This window comes from Mustela lutreola, chromosome 2 (assembly GCF_030435805.1).
Source record: "Mustela lutreola isolate mMusLut2 chromosome 2, mMusLut2.pri, whole genome shotgun sequence".
Lineage (NCBI taxonomy): Eukaryota > Metazoa > Chordata > Mammalia > Carnivora > Mustelidae > Mustela > Mustela lutreola.
The window spans coordinates 38391773-38409876 of NC_081291.1; the positions used below are offsets into that span (position 1 = coordinate 38391773).

Sequence of the window (18104 nt, forward strand, 5' to 3'; positions counted from 1 at the left end):
TTGAATGAATGAGGAAACTGAGATTCATTCAGAGAGGTTTAGCACATTGCATGAGATCACACAGCAGAAAATGGAGACTCCTGTATTTAAATCCCAGTCACTCTTCAATTCTAGGACCCTGGCCTTACCCACTATCCTGTACAGCCTATAGCCAGTTGTCAAAGATACATGTATTGATTATGACCATTTGCATTCAATAGCTAATGTGGAAGAACCAGAAACATTACACCAAAAATAAGAAAAAATAGAGAATGAATGAAAGAAAAATGTTTGGCAATGAGAACTTACAAATACGGCTCAAACATCCCTAACTTCAATAAAAGGGAAATGAACTATGAAATTATTGAGAGAGGCAGTACATGAAAATGAAGGCATTGATACTTCATTCAAATCTCTTAATATATAAAGTTAAATATTCACTCCATTTTAAGTGAATGATTCTGTCAAAAGAATTAATTTTCTGAGCAATGAGGATATTCATTTAGCATGATTCCACCATCTGCAATTTATGAACCAAATTATACTCTAGCAGAAAAAAAGGAAGTTCATACAATGCATTTAAACTACATCAAGACCAAATCAAAAATGTTTTCCTAAAATTGAAGAAATCACCAAGTAAAAGTTAATCGCCTGCACCCTTAGTAGACAGTGACCATTACAGCATAATATATAACCAATGCTTTACCCAGATGGTTTTAAAAACTTTAGCACTTTATTCATGATATGTGACAGCAGAGATCAATTCTTCACTGAAAAGAGGAACTCTCACAGCAACAGAGCCTTCAACAGTGCTGGTGTCCCAAGAAATCTCTTTCAAACACACTTCCATTTCCTAAAGCACTTACAGCAGTCCGAGACAAAAATGCCCACAGAGCCTGTCAGGGAACTGGAAGTCATAAGTGAATACAGGTAACAGAAAAGCAGGCTGGGTGGACACTTTGCAAAGTAGAAGAACTTTCTCTGTGTGTGAGAAACAACAGCACCTCAGATCCAACTAATTGTTTCCAAAAGGATGCAGCGCCTCATTATTGTAAGCTGTTACAATTTAAATAAATAAATAAATAAATAAACAAAGGCTAGAACCCCAGATGCTTGAGTAAAATTTTCTATATTTAAAAGAATGAGGTAATTAAATCACAATTTTTAAGATGTGGAGCAGACTAAGACCACATTTATAGACTAGGTAGACTAGCAGACTCTACTTTACCCACTTTGCATTGGAACATCTTTTATTTACCAAAGATTGAAACAAAACATGAATATATACAAAGGAAAAGAACCATTAAGAGAAAATCATGGTACTTTTATATCATAGAGATGACTACCTAATTACCAGATTTGTTTTTCTTTCACTTTTTCTTTTTTTACTCATTTATTCATTCTTCCATTTAACAAATATTTGCTCATTGTCTCGTAGGTGTAAAGCTCAGCAGCTGGTGAGAGAGAAAAAAAGCATGCAATCAAATACTTACAGCTGCTTAGCATGTACTAGTTAAAGTATATCCCAAACTTCTGTGAGAACACAGAATAGAAAGTGTTAATGGTCCCCAGGGGTCAGGAAGCTTCTTTGAATTTAGTGGGTAGCTGCTGGTTTTGCTTGCTCACCATCCATTCCCCCTTTTTTCTTATGACACTGCCTCTTTAGGTTAAGAAATATTTTAATTTGGCTAGGCTAATAAAAATGACATCAAAATTTTATAACATGCCCAGGCTACATGTTCTCCACCAACAGGGAAGGTTTGATTGGCCCAAAACGCACTCAGAAACGGGGTTCTACCTTCCTTAGCTATACCATGGGGAACACATGGCAGGTACAGCTAGAGGGTCTTGCACTTGCTCTTCTTACCTTGGACATGTTTGTTTAGACATGTCACTTCCTCTCATGCCTCATTGGCTAAAATTAACCACATGGTCTCATCTAACTTCAAGAAGATTGGAAATGTGATAGAACGTATGAGATCATATCATCCCATGCTACTGCATGCGTGCAGTCTTGTTGGGACTGTCATCCAGAAGTCCTATCAGCCCCTGCTTGAGAATGGGCATGCAACCCAAGTCGGGTAATCAGATAATTTCTTCCTTTGAGTCTTGAATCTTGAACTGAATCTCATGGAGTTCACAAACAGAACCAAGTCATTCTAAGAACCTCATCTCAAAGAAGCAATCCATTAGTTTCCTCACTCTAGATCTTAAATTTTCCCTTTCTGTGGCTTGAAAGTTCATTTTGTTTTATCATTCTCTGAGCCATTCTGTTTCCTTCCAAAATATTTTATTTTATTTTATTTTCCAAACTATATATTTTTGCCCCCAATCTTTTTTTTTTTTTTTGGCCAAGGAAAAATTATAATTATGATACACATATTATGATATGTAACAATTATGATACACTGGAAGAATGATTAAGAATTTGATATAAGAGTTGGGGTGGGGAATGCCAGAGGCAACACATGCAGAAGGTAAAGATACATGGCAAAGCCATATACAAGTAGTTCTGCCTGGATGGAACAATGGATGTGTGGCTAATCCTTGCAAAGGTTGAGAAAGAACTGTAGACAGAAAAATAACAATAAGGACCTTCTACGACATGTGGATGCATTTTATATTTCATCCTGGGCACCAAGACACATGCTGAAGCCAGAGAAGTATGTCTGCAGACATTGGGGATCTCTTGAAGGCTTTTAAATAACTGATTTCTCTATGTCTTTTAAAACAGCTTTATCAAGGTTTATTTCAAGTACCATAAAATACACCCATTTAACGTATACAGTTTAGGGGCCCCTGAGGGGCTCAGGTGGTTAAGCATCCTACTCTTGGTTTCAGCTCAAGTTATGGTCTCAGGGTCATGGCATCGTGCCCCGAGCCCTGTGCCAGGCTCCGTACTCAGTACAGAGTCCCCCTGATACTCTCCCTGCCTTCCTCTCCCTCCCTGTCTGCTCCCCCTGCTCACGTGCTCTCTCTCTCTCTTTTCTGTCTAAATAAATAATTTTTAAAATATACAGTTTAATAATTTTTCTATATTCACAGAGTCATGTAATCATCACCAAAATCTATATTTAGACATTTCATCACCCCAAAAGGAACACTATACTTACTTAGAGTCATTGCTTATTCCCTGAGCTCCTGACAACCAGTAATCTCTATTCTATCTATACAGATTTGTCTCTTCTGGACATTTCTGGACATTTCATATAAATGGAATAGTGCAACATGTAGTCTTCTTTGACTGGCATTTTACTCATCGCACCCATATAACATGACTTGTGCATCATTTTTTGTTGTTGTTGTTGCTGAACGACATTCACTTTTATGGGTATACTATATTTTATTTATCCACTGGATAATCAGTGGATCAGCCACTGGAAAGTTAGGATGTTTCCATGTTTGGGCTCTTAGGAAAAATGTTGCCATGAACTTTCATGTTCAAGGCTTTGTGTGAACATGTTTTCATTTCTCTACTATATACCCAGGAGTGGAATTGCTAGGTCATATGTATATTTAGTAATTTAAAGAAGTACCAAACTAGTTTCCAAAGCAGCTGAACCATTTTACATTCCTATCAACAAAGTACGAGAGTTCCAGTTTCTTCCCTTCCTTGCCAAAACTTATTACTCCCTAGTTCTCCAAACTTCCAACTCCTAGTGGTGTGCTTGTGATAAATTACTGTTTCTGTACATTGCTTGCGTCCAAAGAATCTCAACTCATACAGCCCAAGAATTAGAAACTGATTCCAGAGAGTTGATAAAGAAAAGAGGCACCTGGGACTTCTCACAGGTCTATGGAGTGAAGGATTGAAATAATTGGGTGGCCACCCTGTAATACATAGTGTGCAGGAGCAAGAGGGTTGAGAAGATAATGAGTTCTGTTTTGGATACACCAGTCATCCCAACAATCCATTATGTATACGACCTGGTCTTCATTTCAGATATTGGAGAATCATAAATACATGGCTGGTAACTGAACCCACGTAGATGAGGGGAGAAGGCTGATAAGAGAATAAGACCAAAGAATGAATCCTCTGTGGACAGATGAACACAGACAAACAGTCCACACATAGAAATTATAAATGAGCAGGTTTAAAATCTAGAAGGAGAAACCAGGATCGAGGAAGGGTTACAGAGGCCGTATAGAGAATGGATTAAAGATGTTCCGTGGAAGTAGAAGCAAAAGGAATTCAGACCAGAGTGGAAGCATTTACCTAGAAAGGGTTTGTGTTTGTTTGTTTGTTTGTTTGTTTAATGGTTCTGGAGTGAAGCAATGAAGAATCACCCTTATATTGACAGAAAGTTTTTCTCAGTCCTTTGGTGAATGGTGAAACCGGGAAGATAGCTGAGTGAAGACGGTTTTGTAAATTAGGAAAGAGATTGGCTGAAGGGGCTCTAATGTTTTCTGTTTTGTTTTCATTGCCTACCTAATGGCTTCTGTTTATTCTGTTAGAGCATAAGCAAGGCTAGCTGCTAGATCCACTTTGAGGCAAGAATTCATGACCTATAAGCCCAATACCATTCTTCTATAACATCCTCCTTTTTTCTTTTCGGTGTCATTTCCAGGTCCTCATTGGAATTCTCTCCCTGAGTTTTCCTGCCAACCTGTTTCTATAAAGTCCACACTGTATACAGTTGCAAACTAATCCCTTTAAAATACAATGTCGGGGCACCTTGGTGGTGTAGTCTGTTAAGCAGCTGAGTCTTGGTTTTGGCTCTCGTGATTTCAGGGTCATGAGATCGAGCCCCACGTCAGGCTCCACACACAGCGCAGAGTCTGCTTAAGACTCTCTTTGCCCTTTCCCCTGTTCTGCACTTGTGCATGCCAAATCACATGTGTGTGCCCTCCCTTTCTCTCCCTCAAATAAATACATCTTTAAAAATAAAAAATAAAATACAACGTGAGTTATATGACCGTCACCAATGCACATGCATGCACACACATATACACACACAGACGTAAGAAACCAATCTCTTATTCCCCCCCTGAATTATTAGATCTACCACCTTGTGTTCCCCCAAGTATCTATCTTGCTTTCTTAGAGATATCCTATGCCCCCACTAAAATGAAGAATCCGTCACTGCCCAAACTCTTCCTGTATCTTCTTACTTGCATATCTCTGCTTCTTCTGCTTCTTTCACCTGAGATCCCTCTTATCCATCTTGACCTTCTTATTTCTGTCTGTTTCTCTGTCTCAGTGTCAATGATGGGATGGGAGGCAGGCCATTTGCCTTAGATTTCATACCTACAAAAGACCTCAAATTTACTTTCAAATAGAGTCATACAGTGAGAGAGAGATATTCTATATCTTGGTGTTAAGGACATTAATTTCTTATTAATTCTTGCTAACTAATATTAATGGACATTGAAAATACACCTCAATTTTTTTTAGCTACCCCATTTGTCATTTCTTTGTTAATCTACTAGGTGCCTCAGAGAAATGAAAGTTGTTTGGGCCTCACCAAAATTCTGAGAGTACCTGTTCAAGCTTAACAATAATAATAAATATAATAATTATAAAATGTTAATAGCTAACATTATATAGTGCTTATTATGTGCAGGCACTATTCTGGGTACCCTATATTTTACTTAATTATTCAATAGCAGTCTCATGAAGTAGGTACTGTTAATGATCACAATATCACAGAGAGGGAGATTGAGGTTTACTAATTATAGGTAACTTGGTGAAGGTCACATAACTTGGGTGCCACCTATTTCATAAATTCATTTTTTAAAAACTTCTGCTCAAGAATAAGTGCTCTCTCTTATCTTTGAAACCCCCATGGAAGAAAATGTGCATATGTTTAATGAGATTCTCTTTATGTTGTATCATAAATTTTGTTGAAAATATGATTAATTTCCAAAGTAGTCTAATAGCTTCTTAAAACTAAGAATTGAGGCTATGTGGGTTCTTTGTATTCCTGATGCCATTAGCAAGCCTTGCCCACAGTAGGCCTTCAAAAATGTCTCCTGCATTATATTTTGGCATTACAGTTACTTGATCACGCTGGCTTTTAACAAACTCAACATTTATGCAGGAAAGAAAAATGCTGGTCGATGTTAGTGTAATTACCAGTCTAGTAAATCAATAAGAACTGAAAGCATTAGTGCCATAAAGAATATGAGGCCAGTAATGATAAGTAATGGAGAAAAAGCTTATGTTTGTTCTTACAGACATTTTCTCTAGCGCTCCACTCTTCCTTTCTACCCGCACTTAATTAGCATCTGGTATAGTCTTTTGTTCTTTCTCCTATAACATTAAACCTCTAAGCCCTTGCTGGGTGATGAAAATAATAGGTAAAAAATACCCTTGCCATCTGTGTTTTGGTTCTAAAGGTAAGAGAAATAAACCCGCAAATATGTGACTCCATTGCTAATCTCTTAGAGGTGATGAAATCAGTTCTGTCCTCATGTGGGCTATCATGTACATTACTCTTTATTCTTCCCTTACTTTTTGTAATTTTATTCTTTTTATGTCTTCTGAGAAGCCTCATTCTGTGTCCTTCCCTTTCTTTACTGTCTCTGCCTGGGCCTCTCGTTTACCTTCATCTTCCCTCCTTCTCCTCTGCCTGTCTTATTTGCTAAAAAAGTTGGAATTTCTGGTGAGAATCTAAAGAACTTAGTAAAGAAAATTTAAAAATAGGATTATCTGTACAAGTTACAAAAACTTTTTACACTTTGCCAACATAAAACAGGGCACTGAGATGTATTTTATTCTCTTTGGTAATTAGACCCTGATGTAGATTTTATAGACTACATCTTTTAGTCACATATTTCCAAGTTTAAATCTAAAAATTCAGAAGCATCTCACTGTGTAAGTTCCTGACAATCAGCCACAATAATTCTCATTTTTGATATGAGGTATTCCTTTATGTTCTGCTTGGCTTATTTCTGGCCATTGTTTATCTCTTTGCAGTTTAACAATGGATGTCCACAAATTCATTTGTTCCAGCACTTGTTTCTGTGTATATATTTTTTCCCATTTATAGGCTTCAAAATAGCCAAGATTTTGTTTATATTACTGTTTAAAGCTGTATAAAATACTAGCTACAGCTCCGTTGCACTCACTCATTTTGTAGATTAATTAAGCGTCTCTCTTGTATAGCCTTTGGGCACAGAGGCCATAAATAAGCAAAATCATAAAGTGATAGGAATAAAAGATTTCTCGCTTCCATTAGAGCTAAAGTATAATTTGACTAGATTTCCTCTGCCTTCTGCCACAACTTTTCATGAGGTACTAATGAATGATTTGGCTCTAACGCTGTGTATCAAACTCATTCCTTTCTAGAAGTTGAAAAGACTTGGAGAGGCAGTCAGATGTTCTCAAACTTCAGTGTGTGGGAAAGGTACTTTTCAATAATAATTCAGAAACCATGTAACACCACATGATCTACAAAGCAGTTTCATGTGCATTATCTCATATCTCATTTCCAAAAAGTATCAAGCGTGCTTCACCTTCTTATAAAAGTGTGGGGGGAGAAAACTGTCAGGAAGAAATCCAAATTAGGACATAAAGGAGCTTGGCACTGTTACCAAATCTGTACCTAGATCTTAACGAAGTAGGTTACTATCTTCATGTACATATTTAATGTATACTGACTTTTAAGCCAAGATATAGAGATAACTAGATGCCATCGGGTAAGGTTAGCTTTAGGCTGCATATAACAAAACCTAACAAAATCTAGAATAATTATTAAACAAGATAGATGTTTATTTTCCTCAGCAGCCTTAAACCAAACAAAATCTAGAATAATTATTAAACAAGATAGATGTTTATTTTCCTCAGCAGCCTTAAACCAGAACAATGGCTCCCCCAGAATCACTCTCTCTAAACCCAGCCTTCATACTCATTGCAAAACATGGATGCTTGATCACCAGTGATCATATCAGAGCTCCAAGCTGTAGAAGGAAGGACAAAATGAACAAGGCCTTTGCTATTTATAGCAACTTGCAGAATACCTCACATAGAATTTCTACTTCCTTCTCATTGACCAAATTTTAAATATGTGGCAACTTTGGTTGCAGGAGAGACATGGAAAGATGGTACTTTAGCTGGATGGAAATGAGCCTACTAAAATAGGTGTGGAGTAGGTAGCTGGCAGTCTCCATTACCGGGAGGGTGGAAGGAAAGAAGAAAGATATAGAAGCAGAAAGGAAGGGGACCAGCTCAAACTCCTGAGTACCCTGGGACTGATTTTTTCTACAAGCCCTCAAGACTTCTATAAATACAACTTGAAAAGTCAACTCAAAAAAAAGAAAGAAAGAAAGAAAGAAAGAAAGAAAGAAAGAAAGAAAGAAAGAAAGAAAATTCAACTCACTGGTCATTTATAAAGCCTCATGACAAGACTATAGTACAACTCAACATTGATAATTGCATTCTGGGAGCACAGTAGCAGCAGTAGCACGAACAACAGTGGTTGTAATAATACTGGTTCTTTTGGAATTCAATGTCTATTCCCAGAAAAGCATGTAAAAGCATTTAGAAGGATAGCAAAACTAAGCTTCTGTCTGAATAAACATAGATTTTATTCTTTGTACTTTTTAGACATTTCCAGTACTCATTTATAAAGCCTTATACTTCAAATAAACTGACGGACATTTATACTGTAAGCAACTAGGTCAAAGCAGCTTTCACAAGGCTAAAGGAGTTCATTTCCCTTGTTGAAGTTAAGTGGATCTACCACTGAGGAGTGATAAGTGCTCTTCACCTTCAGAGATTCCTCGTCTGTGCCTCTGTGTCCTACATTAGAACAGAGACAACAAAAATAAAAATATCAACCTTGTAGGGCTACAATGAGGATGACAATACATGAAGTATATAGATTTAATAAGTGTTCGTAAAGAATCTTCTCTTTGGGGCTCCTGGGTGGCTCAGTGGGTTAAACCTCTGCTTTTGGCTCAGGTCATGATCTCAGGGTCCTGAGATCGAGCCCCGCCTCGGGCTCTCTGCTCAGCGGAGAGCCTGCTTCCTCTTCTCTCTCTCTGCCTGCCTTTTGGCCTACTTGTGATCTCTCTCTGCCAAATAAATAAATAAAATCTTTAAAAAAAAAAAGATTAAAAAAAAGAATCTTCTTTTCTCAAAAAAAATATTTTTTCTCAGCTAAGTACTAAAAATTAATCAGAGATATTTTTCTTTACCTTATAGTTAGTTGACACACAGCAACCAGAGATTATTTTAAAACAGAATAATTTCAAGGGCAAAATAACCCTCAGTACTTCAGTAGGATACATAGGGTTTGTAAAGAAACATGTAGAAAAAAAACTAGATATGTGTAGTTAGGCAATAGTGCCTCCTCAGAGAAAACTACTGAGCAAAAATAAAAAAAAAAAAATGAGTATATTTGTTCTCTTTACCTTTACCTGGTAATAATGGATTTAAAAACACCAGAAAATTAATTATTATCTAAACTGAGAATGATTCCAAAATATTAAGTACTTTTATTTTCTGAATATAATTAAATGATGCCATCAAGTTTTCTTATTTGGAGACCTAATTTCTCTAAATAGCAGAAAACCCTAGAATTTGGCCTTTTTTTTTTTTTTGTTAGTTCATGTCTTTTATTATTAACTCATATATAATCACTTGTCTTCTGGTTTGTTGAAGCAATAGGTCAGACAACATTTGCCACAGTATGTCTGTCCAAGTGGCTAGCCATAAAAACTCCAGCACCACACTCATCTGAAGGGCACTCCCGACGAAGACGACTGATTTTGCCATTCTCATCCACCTTATAGTATTTCAGGACTGCCAGTTTAACCTTCTTTCTCTTATGCTTATTCTTCTTGGGAGTGGTATAAGACTTCTTCTTCCTTTTCTTAGCACCAGCACGAAGTCTCAACACAAGATGAAGAGTGGACTCCTTTTGAATGTTGTAGTCAGACAAAGTACGTCCATCTTCCAGTTGCTTGCCAGCAAAGATCAGTCTCTGCTGATCAGGAGGAATTCCTTCCTTGTCCTGAATCTTTGCCTTCACATTTTCTATTGTATCCGAGGGTTCAACCTCGAGAGTAATGGTCTTCCCTGTAAGGGTTTTTACGAAAATCTGCATCCTGGCGGCGGTTCCACCACAGATGGCGGATCGGAAAAGCTAGAATTTGGCCTTTAATAGTATATCTCCTTTGATCATTTCCAAAATATGAGGGAAAATACTTTTTTTTATTGAGATGTCATTGACGTATAACGTTGTGAAAGTTGCAGGTGTGCTGTGGTGTTGATTTGTCACTTTTATATATTGTGGTTTCTTTTGGGGGGAAGAGCAATTAAGACCTAGTCTCAGCAACTTTGAAGTCTGTGGCATAACCTTGTTGGCTGTAATCACTATGATCTCTCTAGGACTTATGTACCTACTAATTGGAAGTTTATACTCTTAAACAATTTCCCCTAATACCGAATTCCCCCACACCATTTCCCTCACCCCAGGCCCCTGGCAATAATCATTCCCATCTCTGTTTTTGTGAGTTCAGCTTCTTTTAAGATTCCACGTATTCGGTGTTATCATGTAGGATTTGTGTTTCGGTGCAAAAACTTTTAATGCTTGCTCTGTTTGTGCATACTTCTGAGCTCAGAGATCGTTCTTCAACGTTTTCTTATTCATCTGGCTAAAAGGGTGATAGACTGTCCATAACCATGCTTACATCATAGGTTTGGGAATTTACTTTGTCTAAAGAGGTTTCCAAACCTTTGGTATTAGGGTAAATAAGTTTCTTGAAACTGGTTTTAGGGATTGGTACTTCAAATTTTGTCACATGAGTTCAGATTCACAGAGGGGACTGGGACCTCCTGACCTTCATCAGTTGGTCAGGTTTCTCTGTTTCCTGACCGTCCTGTGCAGATCGCAACCTTGTCTTTTTTCTTTACCTCTTTTTTCCCTTCCATTCTAAACAGCGTGGATTACTGCCTCCTATGCACAGCATCCACAAGAAGAAAGCGTTTGGCTAGCTAGTTAATGCATTCTTATATCCATTCACTTAAAAATACAAGTACTGGTGTGCCTGGGTGGCTCAGTGGGTTAAAGCCTCTGCCTTCGGCTCAGGTCATAAACTCAGGGTCCTGGGATCAAGCCCTGCATCGGGCTGTCTGCTCAGTAGAGAGCCTGCTTCCTCCTCTCTCTGCCTACTTGTGATCTCTGTCTGTCAAATAAATAAAATATCTAAATAAATAAATGAAAAAATAAAAATACAAGTACTTATTAAAAACGTACTATGATATACTAGATACTCAGAAATTAAAGACCATCACTGAACTCACAGAGTGCATGATTTTGCAGTGAGCTGACACTTGGGAGTATTTTAAGGGCTTGATACAAACCGACACAGGCTCTGGTGCATACATTACCCACATTACTCAAAGGACGGGTTTCTGAGCTACCCGTGCCGCAAAAAGACTTGTAAGAAAGGACGAAATAGCTAAGCTCGTTTATTTTAAGGTTTCATCAGTCTCACTAGACTGTAAGATCCCTGAAGCCCAGAGAAATGTCTTGTTCATCATTGTTTTGTTTTGATTAATGTCTTTCTCTGCCAAGAATGTTAGAGTCCTGAGTCTGCTTATTGGTTTAAGGAGACTACTCAGACTTGCTCATGCTGCCACATTCCCTAACTGCCAATGGCTTCTTTAGTTTGTCCAAAGGGCAAATGGTAACTTTTAGTATGAGCCATGTGCAGCTAGGTATGAACGAGTTCATTAATGTCTTTCCTTGGAGTGCAGGTTGGCACGGCAAACTTCTGAAATAGCAAGAACTCGAGAAGATACTCAAAACTCTGGATGTTGTTTATCCTCATAAAGGAAAGAAAACACAGAAAGCGAAGGCTGGGGGTCCTGGAAGATAAACTTTGCTCACAGGATTCCTACTCTGTCCAAAATAAGGCTCTTCCCTCAGAAGAGCTCTACTTTCTGTCTCACAGTTGAGCACACACAACCTGCCAGCAGATGGAACCATCGGAAGCAAAGCTTTTCTTTTGAAGCATGGCGTCTTCAGCACTGACTTAACCTCCAGAAAGGGCCTGAAGTACTGAGATTCAGGAATAAATGATAGAATGATAAGTGTTTTAGTAATCAGCTTGTAAGGGATTAGCGATTACTCTCTAATCAGAAAGATATGATGTGGTTATGAAAACATCAAATAATTAACTCGATTTTTCTAATCAAAATCACCACTTAAATTAATAAAAAAGGATATTGGCATCCCTTCCTATTTTTTTAAATGAGATTATTTAGGAGTGATGATAAAATACTGATTAATTGTTTTGTTTTAAAACAATTAGATTAAAATATTGTTTGAAGGTATTTTTTCACCCAGTTGACACTTTAATGTATAAATATAATTATGGACTCTTTAAGAATGTTTAATTTTTGCCTTGATATATATGTTAGCAATTGTATGTTTGAAAGAAATCATAAAATGTAAAACTTTATGTTTAATCACCAGTGTCAAAAATTATTAGGTAATAACCACTGGAGAAGAGAATGTGTGAAAGATACAAAGGCCCATATTTAAGGCATAATTTTTCTAATAGTTTCTCTGATTTTAAGATGTCATGGCGTCATATGAAGGTTAACAGGTCAGATACCAAATGGACTTTTTAAAAAATGTTAAGTGATCAATTTGCACTCATAAAAGGGTTAAGATTACTGGAAGCGTAAGTCCTCTTTGACCATCATCTAGGTACATCACTGGCTAGCAAGACAATAAAATCTGCTCTCCTGAGTGTTCCACGAGCTAAACACAAGTAGATCGTAGTAGTTCCTTCAAGGCAGCCTGCCCCCAAATTGGGGGGCGAATATAATTCTACCAGATATTATAAAACTAGAAGTTTGAAACTAGAAAATACTGTCTGAAGAAATGTTTCATTAATCCTGATGCCCTGGTTTCTCTCTTTCTCTCTGCGTCCCTGGTCATAGTCCTTCTTTCCACTGCAACTCAGCATAATGCCAGGGTACCACTGCTGGGAGGCTGCACTAGGGAAAAAAAACAGGCTTTTGACAAAGCTGATTAGTTTTTTAAATTGCATTTTTTTTTTTTTTTTTTTTTTTTTTTTTTGCTGTTGAAAGCTTTGGCTAAGAATGTGTTTAAAAGCCATTATGTTTGTAAATAGGATCTACTTTATTCAGCCCATGCCTAAATGCCAACAAACCAAACTAGGAAGTAGGAATAAATAAGAACACGTGAATGCTTTTGGCTTTCCAACAGCAGAACTAGATTTTCTCAACAAAATATGACACCTAATTTTTTTTATGGCAAGACAGGTGTTAGTAACATTCTCAAGAGACATACTCTTTGCAAGAATGACCCAGAACAAATAAACATTTTTATTAAGTTAAACTTTTTTTTTTCCAAGTCGGTAAGCGCTCTTTAATTTTTTTAAGGAGTACATGTTTTCTAAGAGATTAGAATGAGCAATGTTGAGAAATCACAGTAAATGAGAACAATTTTACATATTGTGCACCCCTCCAATCCCTGCACCGAGTACCGCACATTCATCTTTGGTCATGTTATGATAAAGGTTATGCCTGGATACTGTCAAAATATCCAGATGCAAAGGGAAAAAGTCGCTCAGTCAGGCTGCTTTGTTGATCAGCTCCCAACCTCCTCAAGTTTGGAGGCATCCAAATGAATGACGTGATCACATCGCGTCTGGATGTTTGGCCTTGTGTAGCCACAAGAAAAGACAAAGTGCTAAGTTGTACAGCTGTTAAGGTAGCTCCTTTTTTTAGCTCCGTTTTTTTTCTTTCTTCTTCTTACACTTCACAGTAATCATCTGTTTTCACGGGAAAATTTGTATATCGAATTATGTAATAGCCCAGCGAATGAAAATCCTGTTTGGAGGAAGAGGGCTGAATACTGTGGAAGTGAGTGCAGGGTGAGGAAGGGGTGCAGGGAGAGGTTTATTCCAAATGTTCACCATTAGGTAATCTGATCCATATGACAGATCTGATGGGAAAAAAGGAAAGAATGAGTTTTTAGAAAACCATATAAATGAAAATAATTTATGCTAGAGGTGGTCCACAAGAAAATAAACTTGGTACTGTAGCAACAGTAAATTCTACTGATTTATTTAAGTAAACTACAATAAAATTAATCTATGATAGTCCATTGGGATTTATGAAGACTGTTGCATCTTTGAAAATGTTAATGACTCCATATTAAAGTTAATGTTTATTTTAAGAGACTCAACCAGGAACAGGTCTTTACTCCAAAAACGTATTTCTGTGTCACCTTTAGTAAGTCGGTATCATTTAATGTACAAGGAAGGCCCAGTTATTTTAGAACTTTGCCATATTCTCGAGTCTTGTCAATTCATTTTGTCTACTTTACTTTCTCCAACTGCAAGGAGGAAACATATCCTTCACTTTCTCCTGCCCAAAGTTTTTCTCTTCTTTACAATCTGACAGGCAGTTTGAAATATATTAAAATCTGAGAAATGTTTTGAGTTGCAGGAAATTGAAATCATGAGACTTTTACTATAAAATATCACATGCAAAAAAATTATAATTCTTCAGGCTGAAATTATCTGATTAAAATCAGATAATTTCTATTTTAATATCTTATTCACAGTGAAGCAGAGTATACAATCAACAAACTTCTCTATTCTAATTAATGTGAATTCATGAAGGAGTCTTATGACTTGCAGCATACCCATTTAAAGGGCATTGTATAGGAAAATGCTTAAAAATGCAGAAAGCATTAAGCATGTTTAACTTCTCAACAGTGAAAAAAATGTTAAATACGTGAAAATAAAATTCTACTGACAGAAAAAGCTTTTTATGTAAAAGATATCTTGTCCTTAGGAAAATATATTAATTATTTGCTTTTGGACGTATTCTTTTTAGCATAAGGATAAGAACCCCATTTATTTAATGGATGTAAGTTAAGTAATCAATTAGAGGCTCAGCATTATATTCACATCTGTGGTTGAGGAATAAAAGAATAATAAAGCATTCCCCCTACCACTGATAGTTTACAAATATATGAGGGCAGGAATATTCTATTTTAAGACATAAGACTTGGCTTGAATTAAGATGCTTGGCCTCTTTGGATCTCAAATTCCTCACTTTTAAACTAGTAAGGAATAAAATTCAACTGGGCACATTTTAAAGATCCCATTGGCTGTATTCAGCAATCCAAGAAGGAGACAACATCAAATCTACAGACAGAAAGTAGCTCTAAAATGCTATATGAGGTGAGAGATTGTTACAGACCAAAGTACACAGGATTAAGGAAGTTATCCTGATTGGTTAAAGAAAGTTACTTTCCTTTTATGGAGCACAGGAAAGTCTTACAGCCAGCTCAGGTAACTTGTACAGAGAAGGCAAGCACTGACTGGTTGACCTATGCCTTCCTTTTCTGGGATACCTGACCCTAGAAACTTAATTAAAAGTTTTGGTATGCTGACATGGGACTTAACATGAGTGACTCCATTTGGAGTCTAATCTGGGTTACTTTAACAAAAATATCGATAATTAAACCTGCCCATATCACTATGTTAAAATTCTTAGATACTAGTAACCAATTGGAAGTCACTTTTCCTACGTTACAGGAAGTCAGCTCATTCCTGTGTTCCTTTGGTGGTTCATTCAAAGCTCTGTGTCCTCTATGATTTGATTGGTCTTTCTATCTTTCTGAAAGCTGACTAGCAGACTTCTCATTATATTTCATTGGTCAAAACTGAGACTTAACTTACACCTAACCCAATCTCAGAATAGAATTACCGTGGCCACCAGAACTAGACCAATCATGGTTCATTTTGTAGGGCTTCCAGTAGAGGCCAACTATCCCCGAGATTAGGGTATAACCACCCAGTAACTAGACAAAATTTGGTTCCATTAGCAAGGAAGAAGCCAGATCAACAATATCATCTGCAGTCATTAATTTGTGTAAGTCCTACCTTATTAAGTAAACTAATATGAAATGATTTTTCTAACTCTAAAATTGAGGAAGTATTACTACTATTGTTATTATTGATGACGATGTCATAATTATTAGCACTTAACATGTAAATCTGCATTTACAACTCAAGTTATACACTCACTAGTCTAAATCCTCCCTATCACTATCCCTCCAAATTCCTCTTTCTCTCTGTCACTTAGCATCTCCACCAAACTGCTTTACAGTTAAGGGCACTTTACCCATGTAAGCTGTGTGTTTCCCGTGTTCTCAAGGTAGGCTAAAGAATGTTATCACTCCCATAATTACTTGTGATGTATAACAGGTTGGCTTTCATAGATAGTTTCATCTTTATCATGCTAATTTGATTAGGTATTCTTTACAGGATTCTGACTCTGTTTATAGGACCTGAGACAGAAACCAAATTTATAAAATGCCATCAAAACTCAATTTAGAAAGAAAGATTTTTATCAAGGCATATTTTCCCCCTGCCTATGTAATGCCACTATGGTTTTTCTAGTGCTTCCTACCAAGTTTATGGACTTTGGGCACAAAGCTTGTAGCTATCTATCTAAACAGAGCTTACATGATAAAAATTGTAACATTAAAGGCAATGAGAATGGTGTCTTTAATTAGTTATTACTATATAATCACACAGTGTTAAGGTTATATAGAGACATAACATTTATTTTTTCTTAAGATTTATTTATTTATTTAGAGACAGAGCACATGGGGAGGGGCAAAGGGAGTGGTGGAGGGAGAGAAGCAGGCTCCCCACTGTGTTCTAGCTAGATCCCATGACCCCAAGATCATGACCCTGAGATCATGACCTGAGCCAAAATCAAGAGTCAGTCACTCAACCGCCTGAGCCACCCAGGCGCCCATTGAATTATATCATTTAAATTTCGTAGTATCCTTCATGAGGTAGGTACTATTATTATTGTCACTATGATTTAGGCAGGGAAATTGAGACATAGGAAACTCGGCCAACTTGCCATAAGTGATGGGCAATACAGGAAGTAATTAAAATGGTAGGGCTTAAATGCATAGAAAGTTGCCATTGCAATTTAGCCAAAAATGCTTTACCTAAAGCTTTGTGATGATTAGATTCAAATTCCATTTTTATCAGTATTTTTCGTAGTTCAAAAATTTTCCTAAACAAATTCTTACATAACCATGATATATTAAAAGTACTATATTTATATTCTAGGTAGCTTATTTGCTTGAGAAGCTAAAGAGATAAGGACACATGAGTTGAAACTTCCTCTTCATTTAGTACCACCACCGTCTTCCTTACCATCTAGACATTGCCAACACAGCACTTTCCATTGCTCTGCCTGTCCTGTTGTGTATCTAGGGGCAGTTAGTGGAGAGAAAAAATCAAGACAATGATACAGGGAATTATCTCAGTAAAGAGAGAGGGAAAATGGAGAAGAAAAATTGAGTGGAGGAGTAGGAAAGCAACAACTTAGTTGACTTGGTAACTAGGAGAATATTGATGGAGAGATTTGAGAATACACCAAAAAAAAGAGGTAATAGGAGCATCTTTGAGAAAAAGGGAAGACAACAAAGCAGTGGAAAACAGAGAACTTAAGAAGTCTTCAATGTAAATAATTGGTTAAATTATTTTAATGGTGTCCAAGAAACTTCAAAGAAAAAAAAAATGGCAGTTACTTCTAATCTGTATTGCAGTTTATGGTCTGTATTTCTTTCACTGTGTCTCCAAAATGAGCCACAAAAGCCCTGTGTTTTATTTGGGTTATATTGAGACCATGGCAACATAGAATCTTAAGAGTTGAAGGAATCTTAAAGATATGAAGTCCAGTACCTCTCCCAATGCAAGAATTTATTCTTGTCATTTCAGAAAATCCTCCTACTATCATTTCAGTGCATTTATAGTAAAATATTCCTTCCCTGATGAGACAGGCCATTTCATTTCTAAACAAAAGTAAATATTTTATCATATTGAATTGAAGTCTGCCTTCCTTCCATCAATATGCTACAAATCTTGCTCTATATAAAATCACCTTAGCCTACTATTCATATAATAGTTCCTGAGATATTTGGAAAGACTCAATGTCTTTTCTGTAAAATTGTTTTTAATCGAAGGATAGAACTGTACTGGGAGCTTATCCTTCACCCCTTCTACTAGTCACCCTTCAGATTAGGCTCACCTCCAAATATATTACTCATGATTTCTCTGATATATGTTTAACATCTTTCCAATTTTCTATTGACTCA

At 36.8% G+C, this 18104-nt stretch overlaps 1 protein-coding gene across 1 annotated transcript; it reads right to left on the reverse strand.

Annotated features, from left to right (window-relative positions):
• Nucleotides 1-9511: 9511 nt before the first annotated feature.
• Nucleotides 9512-10073, reverse strand: LOC131824124 (ubiquitin-ribosomal protein eS31 fusion protein-like). The gene has a single exon (XM_059161488.1). The coding sequence runs from the start codon at nt 10029-10031 to the stop codon at nt 9594-9596; it is 438 nt and encodes a 145-aa protein (XP_059017471.1). The 5' UTR covers nt 10032-10073; the 3' UTR covers nt 9512-9593.
• Between the last annotated feature and the right edge of the window lie 8031 nt (nt 10074-18104).

Bases quoted from the DNA above. Each gene is read 5' to 3' on its own strand.
- LOC131824124 (XM_059161488.1), bottom strand. From the start codon at position 10,031: ATGCAGATTTTCGTAAAAACCCTTACAGGGAAGACCATTACTCTCGAG.